The 16139-nt window shown below is 37.7% G+C and overlaps 1 protein-coding gene across 2 annotated transcripts in view; it reads left to right on the forward strand.

Moving 5' to 3' along the window:
- Positions 1–16139, forward strand: part of LOC108242732 (alpha-1,6-mannosylglycoprotein 6-beta-N-acetylglucosaminyltransferase B) — a 227617-nt gene that overhangs the window by 154311 nt on the left and 57167 nt on the right. For both annotated transcript variants that reach the window (XM_017427751.3, XM_017427752.3), the window contains exon 9: positions 10641–10772. In XM_017427751.3, the coding sequence (XP_017283240.1) occupies positions 10641–10772 (132 nt within the window). The remainder of the gene's footprint in view (positions 1–10640; positions 10773–16139) is intronic.

Here is a 16139-nt window from a genome sequence, read left to right on the forward strand (position 1 = left end):
TATACAACTTCAGATCAGACTCGTTGTTGAACTGAGAGCCTGTTCATGGTGTACTCCACCTCCTGACCTTTGACAGCTGGGAAAGGAACCCCCACCGCCCACCCCCTCTCACACTAACTGAGATAAAGCAAATATAAACAAGGCCTAGTATTCCTTGAAGGAATGTACATCGTCCACGCATTTGATGCCAGAGTTGTAGACTAAGATCGTCTTAAGAAATGATGGAGTTGTAGCCGTTTTGGTCAAACCTTGAAAAATAATCTTATGTGCGTACTAATGCAACGTTGCGACATATTCCACTCAAAGTATGTGTTGTGAATGACATAGCTACTACTACTTCTTTTTTTTTTTTAATAGCTGGAAAATAGAGCAAATTATAGCCATTTTTGTGGGTTTTTTTAGATTGGTTGAAGCAGCCATCTTGAATCTTGTTGACTCCAAAAGATAATCAGTTGTTGACATACATCCAATAATGACTTTCTGCAAGTTTCATTAAAATTCATTTAGTGGTATATGAGATATTTTGGTAACGGGCAAAACATTATTGTTCACCTTCACCTTTCAGTGGCAGGCAGTAATTAGTGGTTGGTTTCAGAATGAGCTGCATCCTGATTTTAAACATTTACTTTACTTCTGTTTTGCTGTTTAGCCGATTTATGTATTCTCACAGCAAAGCAACACATTGCCTCTGTGTGTGTGTGTGTGTGTGTGTACGTGCACGTGCGCTTGTGAACTTGTGTCTTTATTCAAGGGGACTGTTGACAAGGTGCCAGCCAGGAAACAAGAAAATTTTGGCTAATCAGACTCTAGTGTGGCTCCTCGTGGCACTGCAACTGTTGTCTGGGATGAATGCCATCCATGTCTGTATATATGAGTGTCAGTATAATTATTATGAGCTGTTCTAGTTGTTATGACAACTGAATACAGGTGTATCAGGAGTTGAATCTATATTTTAAACATGGTAACTAACCCACAGGATTTGGAAATCTGAAAAAGAACAATTTGGTCTGGCTGTTGATGCGCTGTTATTGTCAAAGGACGGATGTAATGAAAAGCTGGTTTATGGCAGATAAATAAACCACCCAGAGGCCAGTGTGTTCGCTGTAGTTTCATCAGTAAAAATGTCCAAAAAGAAAAAACACATTTAGAGTAGATCGATAATTTCATCTATTGATGACAAATTGCTATAAGAGAATAAGACTGAAACTGCTGCTTTTTAAAGCTGTGACATAGATATTCATGTTTGTTTGGTTTTCTAGGTCTGTTTTTCCTCTTCTTCTTTCATTTGTCTGCAATAAAATAAGCATCTCTACCCCTCATCATAAAGTGCAGAATTATGAAAATGAAAAAATAAGTCAGCTGAACCCAACAAAGGCAAAGCAGTGAGCAGTGCACAAGAGAGGTGAAGAAGAGAGGCAGGGGGGAGTGGATGGAGACGAGTGTCGGGGGGTGATTTGTTACTGAAGGAGAGCTGCAGGAGTAAAAGGGAAGGTTTACAAGATGGCTGAGAGACCTGCTAAGATGTTTGGTTTGTTTTCTTCTTCCTACACTCAGAAACAAAACAGTATTGGTTTAATAAGTAGTTTTTGAAGGACAAGCACATTCTGAAAAAACAGTGAATATCTGTTGCAAGATTACTGGAGTTCCGCCGAATGCCTTGCTCTCTTTTTGTGAAAAAACAAAAAATAAAAAATAAACAAGGGGCTGAAAAAGCAATGACAAAGATCACCGAACCAGACCACATTCTCGTGATAGAATTCTTTGTAATGCCTCTGGGCTAACATTACAAAGTGTCCATGATGAGAACTAATCACTATTCCAAGTTTTTATTTCTTCCTCTATTAGGCTGCTCAACAGAAACAGATAGTGGTCCCCTTAAGTGATTGGTACCTAAAAGACTAATTGAACTTGTTGTTTCTATTACTATATTTGATGTATTTTTAAAGTATATATTTTTATTGCTTATAGTGTTGTTTTTTTTATGTTCACACTGAATGCATGGACTACGAAGCTACAAATAACTTGCCTTCTGGGCCTAATAAAGTTGTCTGACTCTCACCTCATTTCCACACTGCACAAGGTCCATTTATCATATTTTGCCTTAACCGTTTTAGGGAACATTTTAGCATACATACACCCCTCCTCCACCTCCTCCTGCATCCTAATATTTATCATAGAAGTTGAAACAGTAAACAGTAAGAAGATATCTCCCTTTAGAGGAGATTTTTATCAACCAAGATCTCCCCTTTGGAGAATATCAGATAAAGATGTTACACTTATCTGAATCGCCTACAGTTATCATCATCCACCCAAAACAGAGATTAACAAGCTGCAGTTAACTTAGATAGCAGATTTTTATTTTTGTTGTTTTGCTTCTCATCTTTGACACAAACTGTCCTGGAGCTTGTTTGTGAGGATTTTCAAGGCAGCACGAAATACCTTCAATTAAGTAACAGAGCCAGGGAACGTGACATCAGGCCACGTTTGATGCACAAGGCCGGGGATGAGACTGAGAAAGCATACAAAGAACAAAACAAAAATAACAAAGATGATCTTAACAAACTTTACCACAGAACTATAAAATAGAAAATTGTAGAAAGCTGAAAAAGACCCCCACAGAAGAAACAACAGAAAGAATGACAGGATCGTGGGTACAGTAAATAGAACAAAAATAATGCTTTCTATTATCTATTCCATAGCTCTTTTTCTTGAACTCATTTTTACAGTGAAGTAACGTTCCTCAAAAAATACAAATTGCATACTTTAAACAAAGATCTAGCCCAATCTGTATATGTCAATGCAGACGGGGGTGACTCTCAGCTTCTACCACAACAAACTTTATCTCAGTATCCATTAAAATGACTGATTTATATCGATCTTTGTATACTTTGGTATATAGAGGAGCCCATGCTCAACTTAACAAATGCAAGGTGCCCAGGTTCTGTGGCTGTAAAACAAGGCCAAACCATCACCCCTCCACCACTGTGCTTGGCAGTCAGTATGAAGCATTTGTGCTGGTTTGCTGTGTTTGGTTTTCTCTAAACATCACACTGTGGAATATGGCCAAACATCTCTACTTTGGTCTCATCTGTTCAAGGGCAGTGGTCCAGAAGTCTTAGGTCTGCAAGGCTTCTTCTGAATGAACCATAAGTCATGCTGTTACCTTCTTTTCAGAAAAATTAGACTTTCCTCTGGCAACCCCTCCAAACAACCCATTCTTGTTCAGTCTTTTTCAAATTGTTTTGTCATGCACTTTCACCTTTAACCTATTAACTGAGGCCGGAAGAGTCTGAAATTCCGCTCTTGGGTTTTTTCACACTTCTTCAAGCACTGTACAGTCTGTCCTTGATGTGAATTTGCCTGGACATTCACTCCTCAGAAGATTGGCAACTTTCTTAAATGTTTTCCACTTGTGAAATCTTTATTACTGTACAATGATGAACTTCAAATTGTCTCAAAATGAGCAACAATTGCTTCACTAAGATCACTGCTGATGTCTTTCCTCCTTGGCCTTGTGTTAACACACACCTGTATGCTCCAGAGCAGCAAACTGCCCAAACTCCTGCATTTATAGAGGCGGTCACAATGATGATGATGAGTTAATCAAAACATTTTATCAGCAGCACCTGGCTGCTACTTCCCCTCTTAAATCCTAAGAAAACAGTAAGGGTGGGCTGTTTTCATTGTAACTTTGTTTTTGTTTAATAAATAACAGCATGGTGTTATTTGTGGTCTATTTTTATTCACTTGAGGTTAGATAGGGAATAATTTTAGAATTTGTTAAATATCACATTATTTTATTGTGACCTGATACATAAAACTCTAGAATTGGTGGAGGGTAGTCTTTCTTTTTTTCCATGATCGTACTTAGGAACCTTCTGAGACAAGTAAGACCTTTTGGACAAACAGACCCTATGACAGTTTTTAAAAATACAGCAACATAAAAGGTCAAATACTACACATTCCATGTTTTGCTGTTTCATTGAGTCTACTAACACTCTTCCTTACGTGCTTTCCAATAAAGAGCAAAAGAATCGGACCCTTTTAAATGGGCTGTAATTTCTAAAGCAGCTTAGGCTGAAGCTACCAGCCTGGCACACTGAACACTTCTGTTGCATGGATCGAAACCCTGTGTTGACCACATTCCATGATGCTATAAAAAGAATGTTTACGCATCTCAGCACTTTTCTTCACTGAACATATTGACCTTAGTGTGTGGAGGCTTTTTGAAATCACACCTCATCTTTTGTGATTTGTTTTAAAAAAATGTAGAAGATAGTGTCAGAATGCGATGTGAGCGTGGCGAACCCAAGAAGCAGAGTCATCTTTACAAAAACAAAAACTGATTTAATAAAATAACAAAACTAGAAAACAAAAGGCTGACGTGGCAGCAACACAAACTATAACAGAAATCCAAGGCGAGACGAGACGAAACAAGGCAAAGCAAGGTAAGGCAACACAATGAGCAACATCAACATCTAACAAACAACAATGATCCAGCGGGGTGGTGGAGAAAATGACCAGGTTATATGCACAGGGGATAATATGGGAAGTGGGCACAGGTGAGTGATTACAATGACTTACAGGTGGAGATGGGCGTGGCAGATAATCAAGGGCAAAAGAGTGACTGGGGAGGAGTGAATAGTGACAGCACACATGAACACAGAAACAAACAGAAAACCAGAAACAAAACAGAAGCTTACACAAATACCAATAACCATGACAGATAGTTTACTTTAGGATCCATGTAGAGAGTGTTATTTGTTTTTATATTTACCAAGTATACTATCCTCATAAAACTATGAATACCAGTTAACATGGTACTTCCTATGTGAGAGGGATTTGGGTACCTGATCCTGTTTTGTGCCTTAAAGTTAGGTCCAAAAAGCATTGAAATGTCAGAAAAAGCTGTACTTTTAGGTGATATTTACTGACATAATAAATAATGAAATATATTAGTTTTGTTTGTATTTGTAATACTATTTTTGGGCTAATACTAATAAGCAAATTTAAAATTAGTCTGATAATTAAGTGATCTTTAAATAATTACATAATTACATGAATAAAAAAGTGAAACAATATACTGTCTTTTTTGTCCAAGGTGTCTTAGACAATTAATGGCTTAGCAGACTGTGCCACAGGCTCCTGCTTGTTACTGACCCTAAATGTCAACTATGAGTTTATATCACACATTTTAAGTGATATCCAAGTCACTTTGGAATAAGGTTTTGTGGAAACGTTCTGAAGAATTAAGGTCTTACCTGTGGTAGATATCTCTTTGAACAGCTTCTGTTTGGAGAAATAAAGTTTACATCCAACAGAATCGATGAGTTAATGTATATTTCCAATGCAGCCAAGACCAAAGTGGTAACCTTAAAAGAGCTCCAATCTCAAAACTGTCAAAGCAGCTTATCCAACACTGTTATATAAAATTTACATTGCCATCAATATTGCAATACATGGTTATTTACAAAGAATTTATTGGTGTTATGCAAGCACAAATATTAACAACACTCCTTTAACTTGACAAAAAAAAAACATCATAATTTTTGAGACAGACTCTTCACCTAATGTGCTAGTTTTTAAAATTCAAACACAGCTTATTTCGAGATAAAACTTGGACACACTACAGGTCCCTCCAAGATAGAACGAGCAGGAAAATCTGTTCTTTTGATGACAGAGTTATACAGTTAGATACAGTTTGATGTAAAAATGTCAGACTTTTGTAATGTGTCTCAATAGTACCATAGAAAGTTCAGCGAAGCCTGTCATTACTGAAATGTGTTTGGTTCTCAGTGAATAGACTTTTTGAATAGGTCTCTACATCTATGAGTTTTCCATTATCCATAAGGATGAAAGCAGACATCATTAATGGAAGCAAGATTAATAAGCAGTTCCAGGCCGAGTGCTCACTTGAAATCATGCTGTTCCATAATGTCTTTCAGGGCTTTTAACCTCAGGTTGTGGTTACTTTCTGAAATGCATGGATGTTGCATTTAACTAATGCATGTTAGTTGTGGTTTTTAAAAGACTGATAATTGCTGACTGTGTTGGCTGCAATGTAATAAACTTATATATTTAATATCAAATATTGCTTCTGATACACTGCTGTGTGTAGGTGCCTTTTTGTTTTACAAACACCATTTTCCAAAGAGTAAGAGTTTTCTGGCGTGGAGTGTTTAGCTTAACTGGCACAAATACAAAGGTAATTGTTTTTAGGGTCATTTCTCAGCCAACTTTACTGTATTTATTGAATCTAAACGAATGTAGAATTCATTGTTAACGACAGACTCAAACATTAGGGGAGATGGGTGTTTATGATTCTGCAGCACCATTCTTTTTAATAACACTGTAGTTGAAAAAGATACTAAATGAGGCACTTTTGTAAGAAGAACCTGTTGTTTTTGCTGAACATAAGATTTCAGCTGCTCGGTAGTTCACAATGGTTCTTTTTTCTTTCTGATTTTCCATGTCATGATGTGCCACACATTTGTTATATTATATACCAATTGTATTTTCATATTGGGATATGTTATTCAGTTTGGTATTGCTTTTTTCATCAAGTTTACACCAACTTAAATGAAAAACAAAAAATCACTTTTGGACTATTTTTTTTACAAGTGAGAGATACCTTTTAGTTTTGATTTTTATCAACGATTTTGTTTGACTCATGGCCTGTAGGACACTGTTTTACTCTTTAAACTGAATGAATGTGTCTGCTTCTAGAAGGGTTATTGACTGTTTAGCGGGCTGTTTACACAACTCCGTTTTGAGTGAAGTACTAAATTTTCTGCTGCAATCCTTTGAAACATTCTGAACATTCTGAGCATTCTGAACCCTCATCTCAGAGTGGGACCCCTCCGCAGTGGTGTGAAATCACACATGCGCACCACAGATGGCTGCAGTCAATAACTGTTCTGCACATGCACAACAACAGTAATATTAGTGGATAGCAGAGTGCTGTTTGTGCTACTCACCCTTTCAACATGTAGCAGCGACCCAACCTCCAAACAAATGTCTGTGTATCATTTTATCATCATTTTGAATGTCGCTGTTTACATGCTCCAGACTGGATGCGTGCCTCGTTGAAAGCTTGTCATCAGTATTGCCAGATATATGATAATTACTGTTGTAGAAGATAGTTTTAGGATCAAGTCTCTCCCCTTTTTAGTGCACATGTTCACCAATCACAACACACAACTAATCTTACAGCCTCCCCCCTCTGAGAAAGCACACCTCAGTCAGCACATATGATAGTTTGAAGCATTTTAAAGCAAAAGTATGATATTTTGTCATTTCCTATCTGTCAACCCTGCCTGGCTTGGAAACTACAGCCGAGTCAATGAGCACAGCCATATCCATGTAAACAGGTTTGGGTTTTTTTTTAATTTGCCACAATAAACATAGAAAAAACACTAACATTTCCAGATATTTTTTTTTTGTATAAAAAGGGCCTAAACTAAGTGGGGGAGGAAACAGGTGCCAGGTACGTCCCCAATGTCAACTGAAGGGTTTACTGAGATCCTTAGATCGGCTCAGCCAGGGTTGACCAGGGCCCTGGAGGAACATCAAGGAAACAATAAAACTCAACTCTCTAGAGAAAGTATGAGTAGTAACAAAGTTTCTGGCAGCTCACCCGTCTTTTTATCACTCTCCTGGTTCTCTTGCGCAGAGCGTGCCCTCCCATTGTCTGGGTATGTATTCTCTGTCCATCCCTGATGACGGATTGCCTTTTTGATGCAGTTTGCTCCACTGACTAATTCAGACTTTAATCTGGGCCCTGCTACCAACTAAAAGCATCTCCAACCTTCACGTTCCTCAAGCGCAAGGTCCCATCATCCTGCTCTGGGGGCTCGATAAGGTTTTAGGATAAAAAAATCAGGAAATGATCCCAACGGAAATCTGATAGGAGGCAGTGTTTAACTCAAAGATTCAAACCTCAGAACATAATCTCTAGTGTGATGGTTTCACCCTAGTCTTTGTCTGAGAGCAATATCTACACAGATAACTGTGAATTAACACTATACTAATTGCATGTAGTTGTATGAAATATATGATGATCGTTGTCTGTTCATCATGACAGCATAAACAGTTAATAGTCTTTTATCTCTGTTTCCTTTTCCATTAGTCTGTTGAAAGTGTTGCTGGCATCAAATTTTAGGTTTGAATTTGTGTCCTTTAATCATAAATCCAAATTAATCAGGATTATGTTGTACTTTAAAAAAAACTCTTCAACTGTTTAAAATATCATTCATTTTTTTAACCCTCTCAAGGCAGGTGTTGCAACAACATATCTGATTTTTCCTGTTACTAAAACTTAATTTGAGCCTGAGAGGGCTGAAAGTCCCATTTCAAAGTAAAAGAAATAGTAAATTAAACTTGACATCTAAAAAAGTCAAATTAGCTTCACATTCAGAATGTCTTGCCATTCTGATGTGCCTTAATAATAAAATAGTAATAACCCGCAATAATAAGTAGTGAACTAAGCTGCATAAATAAAGCATAATGAGTGCCTTGAGGCAGTTTTATGACAGCAGTACTTCCGAAATCTTGACAAAGCTAATAATTCGACCTTCAGTTTAGCTCATTTTGTCACACTGTCTGACAGAAAGCTTTGCAGATCAGATAAAACGCTCTCTGGCCATATCTATATGTGACAGCCGCATGCTGCAGTTGTTGCTTCGCTCTAGTCACTGCATCAAGCTCTTTTATCTATGTGTTTTCCCTCCTGTCTGATTGTGGTTATCTGCTGCCAACAAAAGCAGCTTTAAGTGCTGTCTTACAAAGCAATCAAATTGCCCCCGCCCTGCATGAGCAACGCAGCCGAACAGACTCTGGGGTAGAACTAGCATGGCTAGATGAAATTCACCATGGGCACAAATTGGATTACAGTCTCCATTAGCCTTTGGCCTCATCTATCAGAGAAATAAGAGCTAACTAAAAGCAAGCAGACCACTCACAGGTCAAATATCTGAAGTCTGGGAGGGTCTGTCATGAAAAGACCTTCAGTCGGTCAGAATCTGGAAACAGCCAGGGATGGGAAACCAGACGCTGCACAGAAATAATGATCACATAAAGGTCTGCTTAATAATATTTCCATAGTGTCAAAGGTGAAAAATTCAATCAATTAAATAAAAATTCAATTCAAGGAACAAGAAATAAAATGAAATAAATAAATAAAAAAATCTGCATCAGTTCTTGAATCACAAGCTTACTTCTTTCTGAGAGGGAAGAAGTAAGTAAGGTTCAGAGCACTGGAGCCTGCAGAGATACAAAACAAATGGTGGGATTACAAATGAGAGGCCAAACAGCGTCTCAGCATCAGGGCTGTAGGGAAGAGGATTGACAACACCTGTTTTATCTGCAACGATGAACACAAAGCCTGCAGAATCAGTCCTCCAGTCTTCAGAGGAGCTAATCAGGAGGCAGACAGATGTACAGCTGAAGCGTGAAAAATTAGCGCAGAGTTTGTGTTGGGGATGCCCCTCAGCTACTACCACACCAAACTTTAGCTCAGTATCTGGAGTTATAGCCATTTATTTGTGTTTACTAAGGTCAGTTAACTATGATGGCTATCTCCAAAAGTTAACTGGTTATTATTGTACAGCCAGTAATTACTTTTTCAGAGTTTTATCACAGTCCAACCAATGGTTTATGATATATTTTGCTAACAGACACAGTGTTGACTCCAACAACTATGTTAAAGTTTATAAAAAAAGACCTGACATGATCTGAGTGAGTTGTATTTATTTTTGTGTTGGTTAATGTTGATTAGCTATGGTAGCCATCTTGAATTGGGTTGACTCCAAAAGTTGATCAGTTGTAGATGCTCAGCCAATGTTTTTTTTCCAATGGTTTAAATAAAATTTGACAAGTTTTTATTAGATATTTTGCTAACAGACAGTTGACTCAATTAGTCAATAGCAAAGTTTTAAAAGTAGAACTGAGACTGGTTTATTACTATGAGTATGTGTTGGAAAAAAATAACTCACAACAAATTTTAGCTTTAAAATCTGTCTAGTGGTTCATAAAATATTTTGTCAACAGACAGACAAATGCGCACACACACACACACACACACACACACACACACACCACACACGTGAAAACAATATTGCTTGGCTCAGTAACCTTTTAAAAAAAACAGTAAAGTTGAAACTGAGTAGTTACATTTGTGTGTAAAGAATGCATTTTCTGTAGAGTTTTTGTGGGGCTGATGTTTCTGTGTAAAGCTGTTTTTTATATTTTTTTTTCAGTAACAACACCTGCTGTTCAGGACAAGAACTGCAGTAGTGCCAGTATAAATAGCAACAAACACCCTGAAAGTGTGTTAAGCACCACAGCTGCAGCTCTGTGCTGTTTGATTCGCTCTCATCATGTGGAGTAGTGTAGACAGGGTCTTATTGTCCAGTTCCTGTCCTAATCTGAAAACCAACATTCCACCTGTGAAAGAATCCATTTTACTGCCCGCTAACAGCACACTTTGTTTACTTTTCTTTCTCTAACAAAAAAAATCAGAAAGTGTTTTTTTATGAGTGAATAATGGATGTGTGTCTGCAGGACTGAGGTCCTGTCTCTGTCTCTTATGTCACGTTTTTCTGCTTGTGTAATCTGATTGTTATTATTTGTGTGTTTTCCAGGTTTCTTGGCGTGCCCCCAGGCAGAGGCAGTTGCCCACTCACTGGACCGTTGCCCTTTGACCTCATCTACACCGACTACCACGGCCTGCAACAGATGAAGCAGCACATGGGACTCTCGCTCAAGAAACACAAGTGAGTGGACATGTGTGTTTGTGTATGAGACTGAATTTAAGTTTTCCTGCTGAATGTGTGTGTGTGTGTGTTTTATGACTGTGTGTGTCAGCACATTTCTTGACAGGCAATTAGCTTTATTGGTTGTGTTTATAGATTAATAAGGTGTTCATGTCTCTGTCCAGATGTCTGACTGTAACTCATTCAGCTTGTTAAAATCAATTTTCTTGTAAATACACTCTGTTACACACCCACACATAAACACACACAAACACATTTTATCCCTCTAATCGTTCGTTCACACCTTCTTACAGTTGCTGTCAGAGATTTACATACAGTCATCATGGCCATGACTGTCATGTTATGTTCAGTTTTTAAGGGTTTTACTTAAAATGTTCTTTTCCAGAGTGAAACTAATATACACCATTCAAAAATTTTAAAACAAGAATTGGGTGCACAAGTTTGAATTTAGTGTGTATTTTCTCTAATCCACACAGGGTCAAGATTATCCATAGATGCTCAAATATACATACATTTACCTTAATATTCAAGCAAGTTTTGTTGAAGATTCTAAGATATCTTTAAACCTAACGTGTCCACGGCCTGTTAACTTGTTGTTAGTGAACTTGAATGACTTTAACTGGTAGTTTCGTTTTACCAGCAACAAAGGATTTGTCTGACAGTCCGCATTGGATTCATTAATACTAAAAGTCCCACTGACATGTCAGCATCTTGATATGCCACACCTGTGAGGTGGATGGATTATCTCAGCCAACTAACAGAGATTTACACAAATTTGTGAACAATATTTAAGAGAAAAAGGTGTATTGTGTACATCGAAAAAGTCTTAGATGTTTGTGTTCAGCTCGTGTAAAATGGGAGCAAAAACAAAAGTGCTGTGTCTATATGTTTGTTCAATATGTGTATTTGAGTCTGTATATATAATTTTTCAACTTCTGTGTACACAGAATCATTGAAGTTGTTTTTAATATAATGTATGTAATTAATATGAGGTTCAGACCCATGATGAGTTAATACAAACTTGTGACTGCAACTGTATAAGACTTTTAGCTGCACAAAATATCAAATAAAAATAAATTTCAACATGCTGATGCAATGTAACAGCATGGCTGCTTGCACACACAAACTTGCACAACGCCATCTGTCATGCATCATTACTCTGCACAGCAAGAATAATAATCTTTTTAATCAATACCACATGTAGTACAAGATTGGAGGAATATTAGGATACCCACAACTCAACATGCATGCTGCCTATGCCCGTTATAATCCTAACGACACACACACCTTGACATCATTTCAGTCAAACAGTGTTTTAGCAGCTTATTGTTGCATTTTGGTGGTATTTATTGTCTCCCTGCCACCAGGAGAGAAAAGCTTAAACACAATGTAATGTGGAAACATGAAGGAAACAGAAGATGCCTGCTGCATAATAGAAAACACAAATTAGGCAACACAAATTTGTGTGTGTGTGTGTGTGTACTGATGCAAAAGTGTGTCTAATGGCTTTTGGCATTGCCATGGAGTTTCAGCAACTTGGAATCTAGGCCATGGCAGTCATGAGGAAGAGGCGAGAAAACATGAAATATCTAAAAAAAGGATTTAAACTGCCACAGAGCACTTGAAGGAAATAGTCAGCTCCACATCCCTGAGAGCGTTGCATCTGAAACCACATTATCTTCTGAGGAGTTTCATGTTGTTGCCTCAGAAACAAATAAGATTGAAGCTCTAACTTCAAACTTTGTTTTTAATCTCTTTAAAAAAATAATAATAATAAAGAAAGAAAAAAAGCCACACATCTAACCCTTTCTGTCCCACTCTGATGTTTCCATGTCTGTTAAATTTGTTTTTTTGTCTATTTCCATGTATATAAAGAAAGCATTTGACTTTTTGTTTTTGCTTCTAACATGTTTAAAGCAACAGTGAAAGATAAATAAATGTAGAATGACCTATATGGTTAATAGACCAGCTAAAAAAGAAAAAGGGAACAGTAAAAAAGGGAAAGTGCAGAGCTTGCAAGAATGAAGAGCAGAAAGAACATAGCACGAAGCTGCCAAAAAACAAAGGAGTGAAAAGTTTCTCACACCAACCGGACACCTCATATAAAAGGGTCGCTCTGTGTATTTTTAAAATCTAATTATAAGCAAGAAAAATGCATTACTGGATGACAGGGGAGGTATTTTCCCAGCATGTAACTTGTTTTGCCGTCTTTCTTTTGTTCTCATGATTTGTTCAATGTACAGAATGTATACAACACACACACACACACCTACACACACTGCATAATCCCCATTTCCAACAGGCAGTCTGGCAGAAGTCAGCACCTAATTGCTTGCTGAGTTCAGGTTTTCTTTGCTTCGTTGTACCTGTGTGGTCTTGATTTCTGCTTGATTTCTGGTAGGAGGCTGAGGACACAGACCAAATGGAATTCAAATGGGCAAGCTTTTGTTTTACTTGGTTTTGGTTTCAGTGAAAGGACGAGCTGATGGTGTTGGCATTTTTTCCATTCAGTGATCTGCACAGAAAAACTGAAAGGTGAACTGATGGAGATGTACGACTGTGTGGCTGCAGGCGTTTGTGGATTTAAAGTCTGCAGTATAGCTTTAGAGGGTTTTGACTGGGAGCGATTTTTTATTTTAATTTTTTTAACACTGGTTGAGATGTTTACTGAGCAGGACTTCATCCAGAAATCACCTAATTAACTTTCTCTTGCATCTCTTTAAATAATACACTTCTAAACACATCACTTTGTGTTGAACTTTACAGTATTATCTGTCAGTTATTACTAGGCTTATTAACCTGTTTCAATTTGATTGTGTCAAGATAGCAAATCAGTTATGATAATTAGAGTCAACATATTAAATTTCAACCTGGAGAGACTCACGACAAAGAGAAGCTGCAATTAAATGGTTTTATTTGACATGTATGACATAAGATATTTGGCGCTCGGACCTCGGCGGAAGACGCGAGTGTCGACAATAGCAATGCGCTTCGAGGAGAAGCTCAGGTTGAGCATTAGAGGCGTCTTCCCCGGGCCGGACACTGATGGTGGAGGTCGAAGAGGGGAAGGAAGCTTGAGGGAGCTGGGAAACTGGAGGTGGAGAAGGGGTGGAGGTGGGTTGAAGTTCGGCCGGTGAACGGATGGGGCCATGATGGAAGTCCTTTAAACGAAGGCTTCTTGCTGATTGGATACGCTGGAGGCACGGTCGGATGCTGATGGGCTGGAGTGGAGGTGCTCGACGCAGCGATTAGATGCAGGTGAGGCTGAAGCAGGTCTTCCAGTCTGAATTTACGCCTAGGCTTCAAAAGCATTGCAGTAACACATATTGCAGTGCAGTTTAGAGTTGAAAATTTGCTGACTTTGTGTGTGAAGATTGTTTTGCCACTGTTATTTTCATGTTATTGTGGTTAAAATGGACATAAATTTGTTTCTAAAGCTTGTTTATTGTATTTCAGATGAGGTACTTCTGTTGTTGAAAGGTAATCAATAGGATTTTATAATGTACTTGTTAGCTTACCCAATATCACCACCAGCCAGCTCTGCTCTGTTGTGTGAAGAAAATGGACAGAATTATTATTCAAAAAGGAGGGAAGAGGAGTGTCAGTCCCCCCAATCAGAACTTGAACAAGTTGATGAGTTTGAAATGTTTAAATATTGTGTATTTATATTCATATGTTGTTTCTTTATTTATATATATATTACCATGTAAAAATCTTGATTCATGATATCAGGCACCCGTAAATTGGACAATACTAATTCTTAACTTTGTCATTAGATGAAATGTCAATTAGTTTTTCTGTCAATTTAACCTACCTACCAACAGTATTCCAGAGGCAGAAGCTAAATAGACCACAGCAAAAAAAAAAAAAAAAAACTACACAATTTCACCATGGTTTTTATATTTGGAGAATCATGGGACCACATGAACATCTACATAATGATCCAAAATCACATTTTCCATGTGCAAAACACATGTTCATGTATTTCAATTGTTTGTGTAAATCAAAATATGATTCTCCACTGTGAAGTTCATGTTTGTTGTTCCAAGTCAACATGTTTCACATGTGCAAAACATATGTTTTATAAGTCATGTGTTAATCTGACCAGGATTGAAAATGTTTGTACCTCTAATGAGGGGCAACAGATGTTTTTATTATAACTTTATACTAATGAAGGACACAATTGTGTATAAACTGCAGAATTTTGGAGCTACTTTGGCTTTATTTTTTCCCTTGGCTGTTTAAATGATTGATAAATGAATAAACTTCAAAAATAATGACCTATTGGATGTGCAAAGCCTGAAGAGTCATCTTATTTCTTAGATAATCAAATACATCATATAATTGTACAAGTAAACAATAAAACCTGATTGATTTATAAACATGTACCACAACAAACTGGTGCTTAAACAGCCTTAGAGAGAAGCAGCACAATTGATGTTTGTGCACATCTTGCATTTTGGTACTTTAGCAGCTTCCCTCCTCTTCAACCATTTAATAAATACTGGACAAGATGGCACTGCCATGAAAACAGAGAAGAAGAGCCACTAATTACGTTAGACTTCATAAAGACACATTTCCTTTTTGGCAATAGTGCATTAACTGCTATTATTCAGACAAAGAGTAGGGAAGTAAAACCCTGGGTTTTGCTAACACTTGAAACAAAAAGGATGAATTTGCTGCATTTACTCCATTACACACACAAATGTCTGTGTTAATCAAACGGTTATCTTTTTCGTCTGTGAGAGAAGAGTCACTTATTCTTGCACAGAACTTTTTTTTTTTTTAGAAGCACACCATGTACTTCTGACCAACCTACCTGAAGATAAAAAGGCCCAACAGATGTGCAGAGCTGGCCAAAAGTGTATGTGTTTAGTTACCCAACTAATGTTGCAGTTCAATTAACTCATGTATCAAGAATCAGCTTTGAGACCCTTCTTGTTTGCTCTGGTGATGGACCGACTAACAGATGAGGTCAGGCAGGAATCTCATAGAGTATGATGTTTGCAGAGGACATTGTGATCTGTGGTAAGAACAGGGAACATATGAGGGGCCGTTTAGGACAAAATGTACGTTTTGTCTCTCAAACACTACAAAAGACTCAAGCAAACTCAAAAAATATTCACGCACACTCAAAAAAAACCCTCACGCACACTCAAAAAATATTCAAATTGTGTATACACACTACTAAAATGCCACACACGCATACAAATTTTATCTTTCTCGCACATACACACTGTCCCTACGACTCGCACACACACACAAATGTTAACTTTCTCGCACACACACTCTCCCGACGGCTCACACACACACACTGTCCCAACGACTCGCACACACACACTGTCCCAACGACTCGCACACACACAC

Source organism: Kryptolebias marmoratus, linkage group LG3 (assembly GCF_001649575.2).
Source record: "Kryptolebias marmoratus isolate JLee-2015 linkage group LG3, ASM164957v2, whole genome shotgun sequence".
Taxonomy (NCBI): domain Eukaryota; kingdom Metazoa; phylum Chordata; class Actinopteri; order Cyprinodontiformes; family Rivulidae; genus Kryptolebias; species Kryptolebias marmoratus.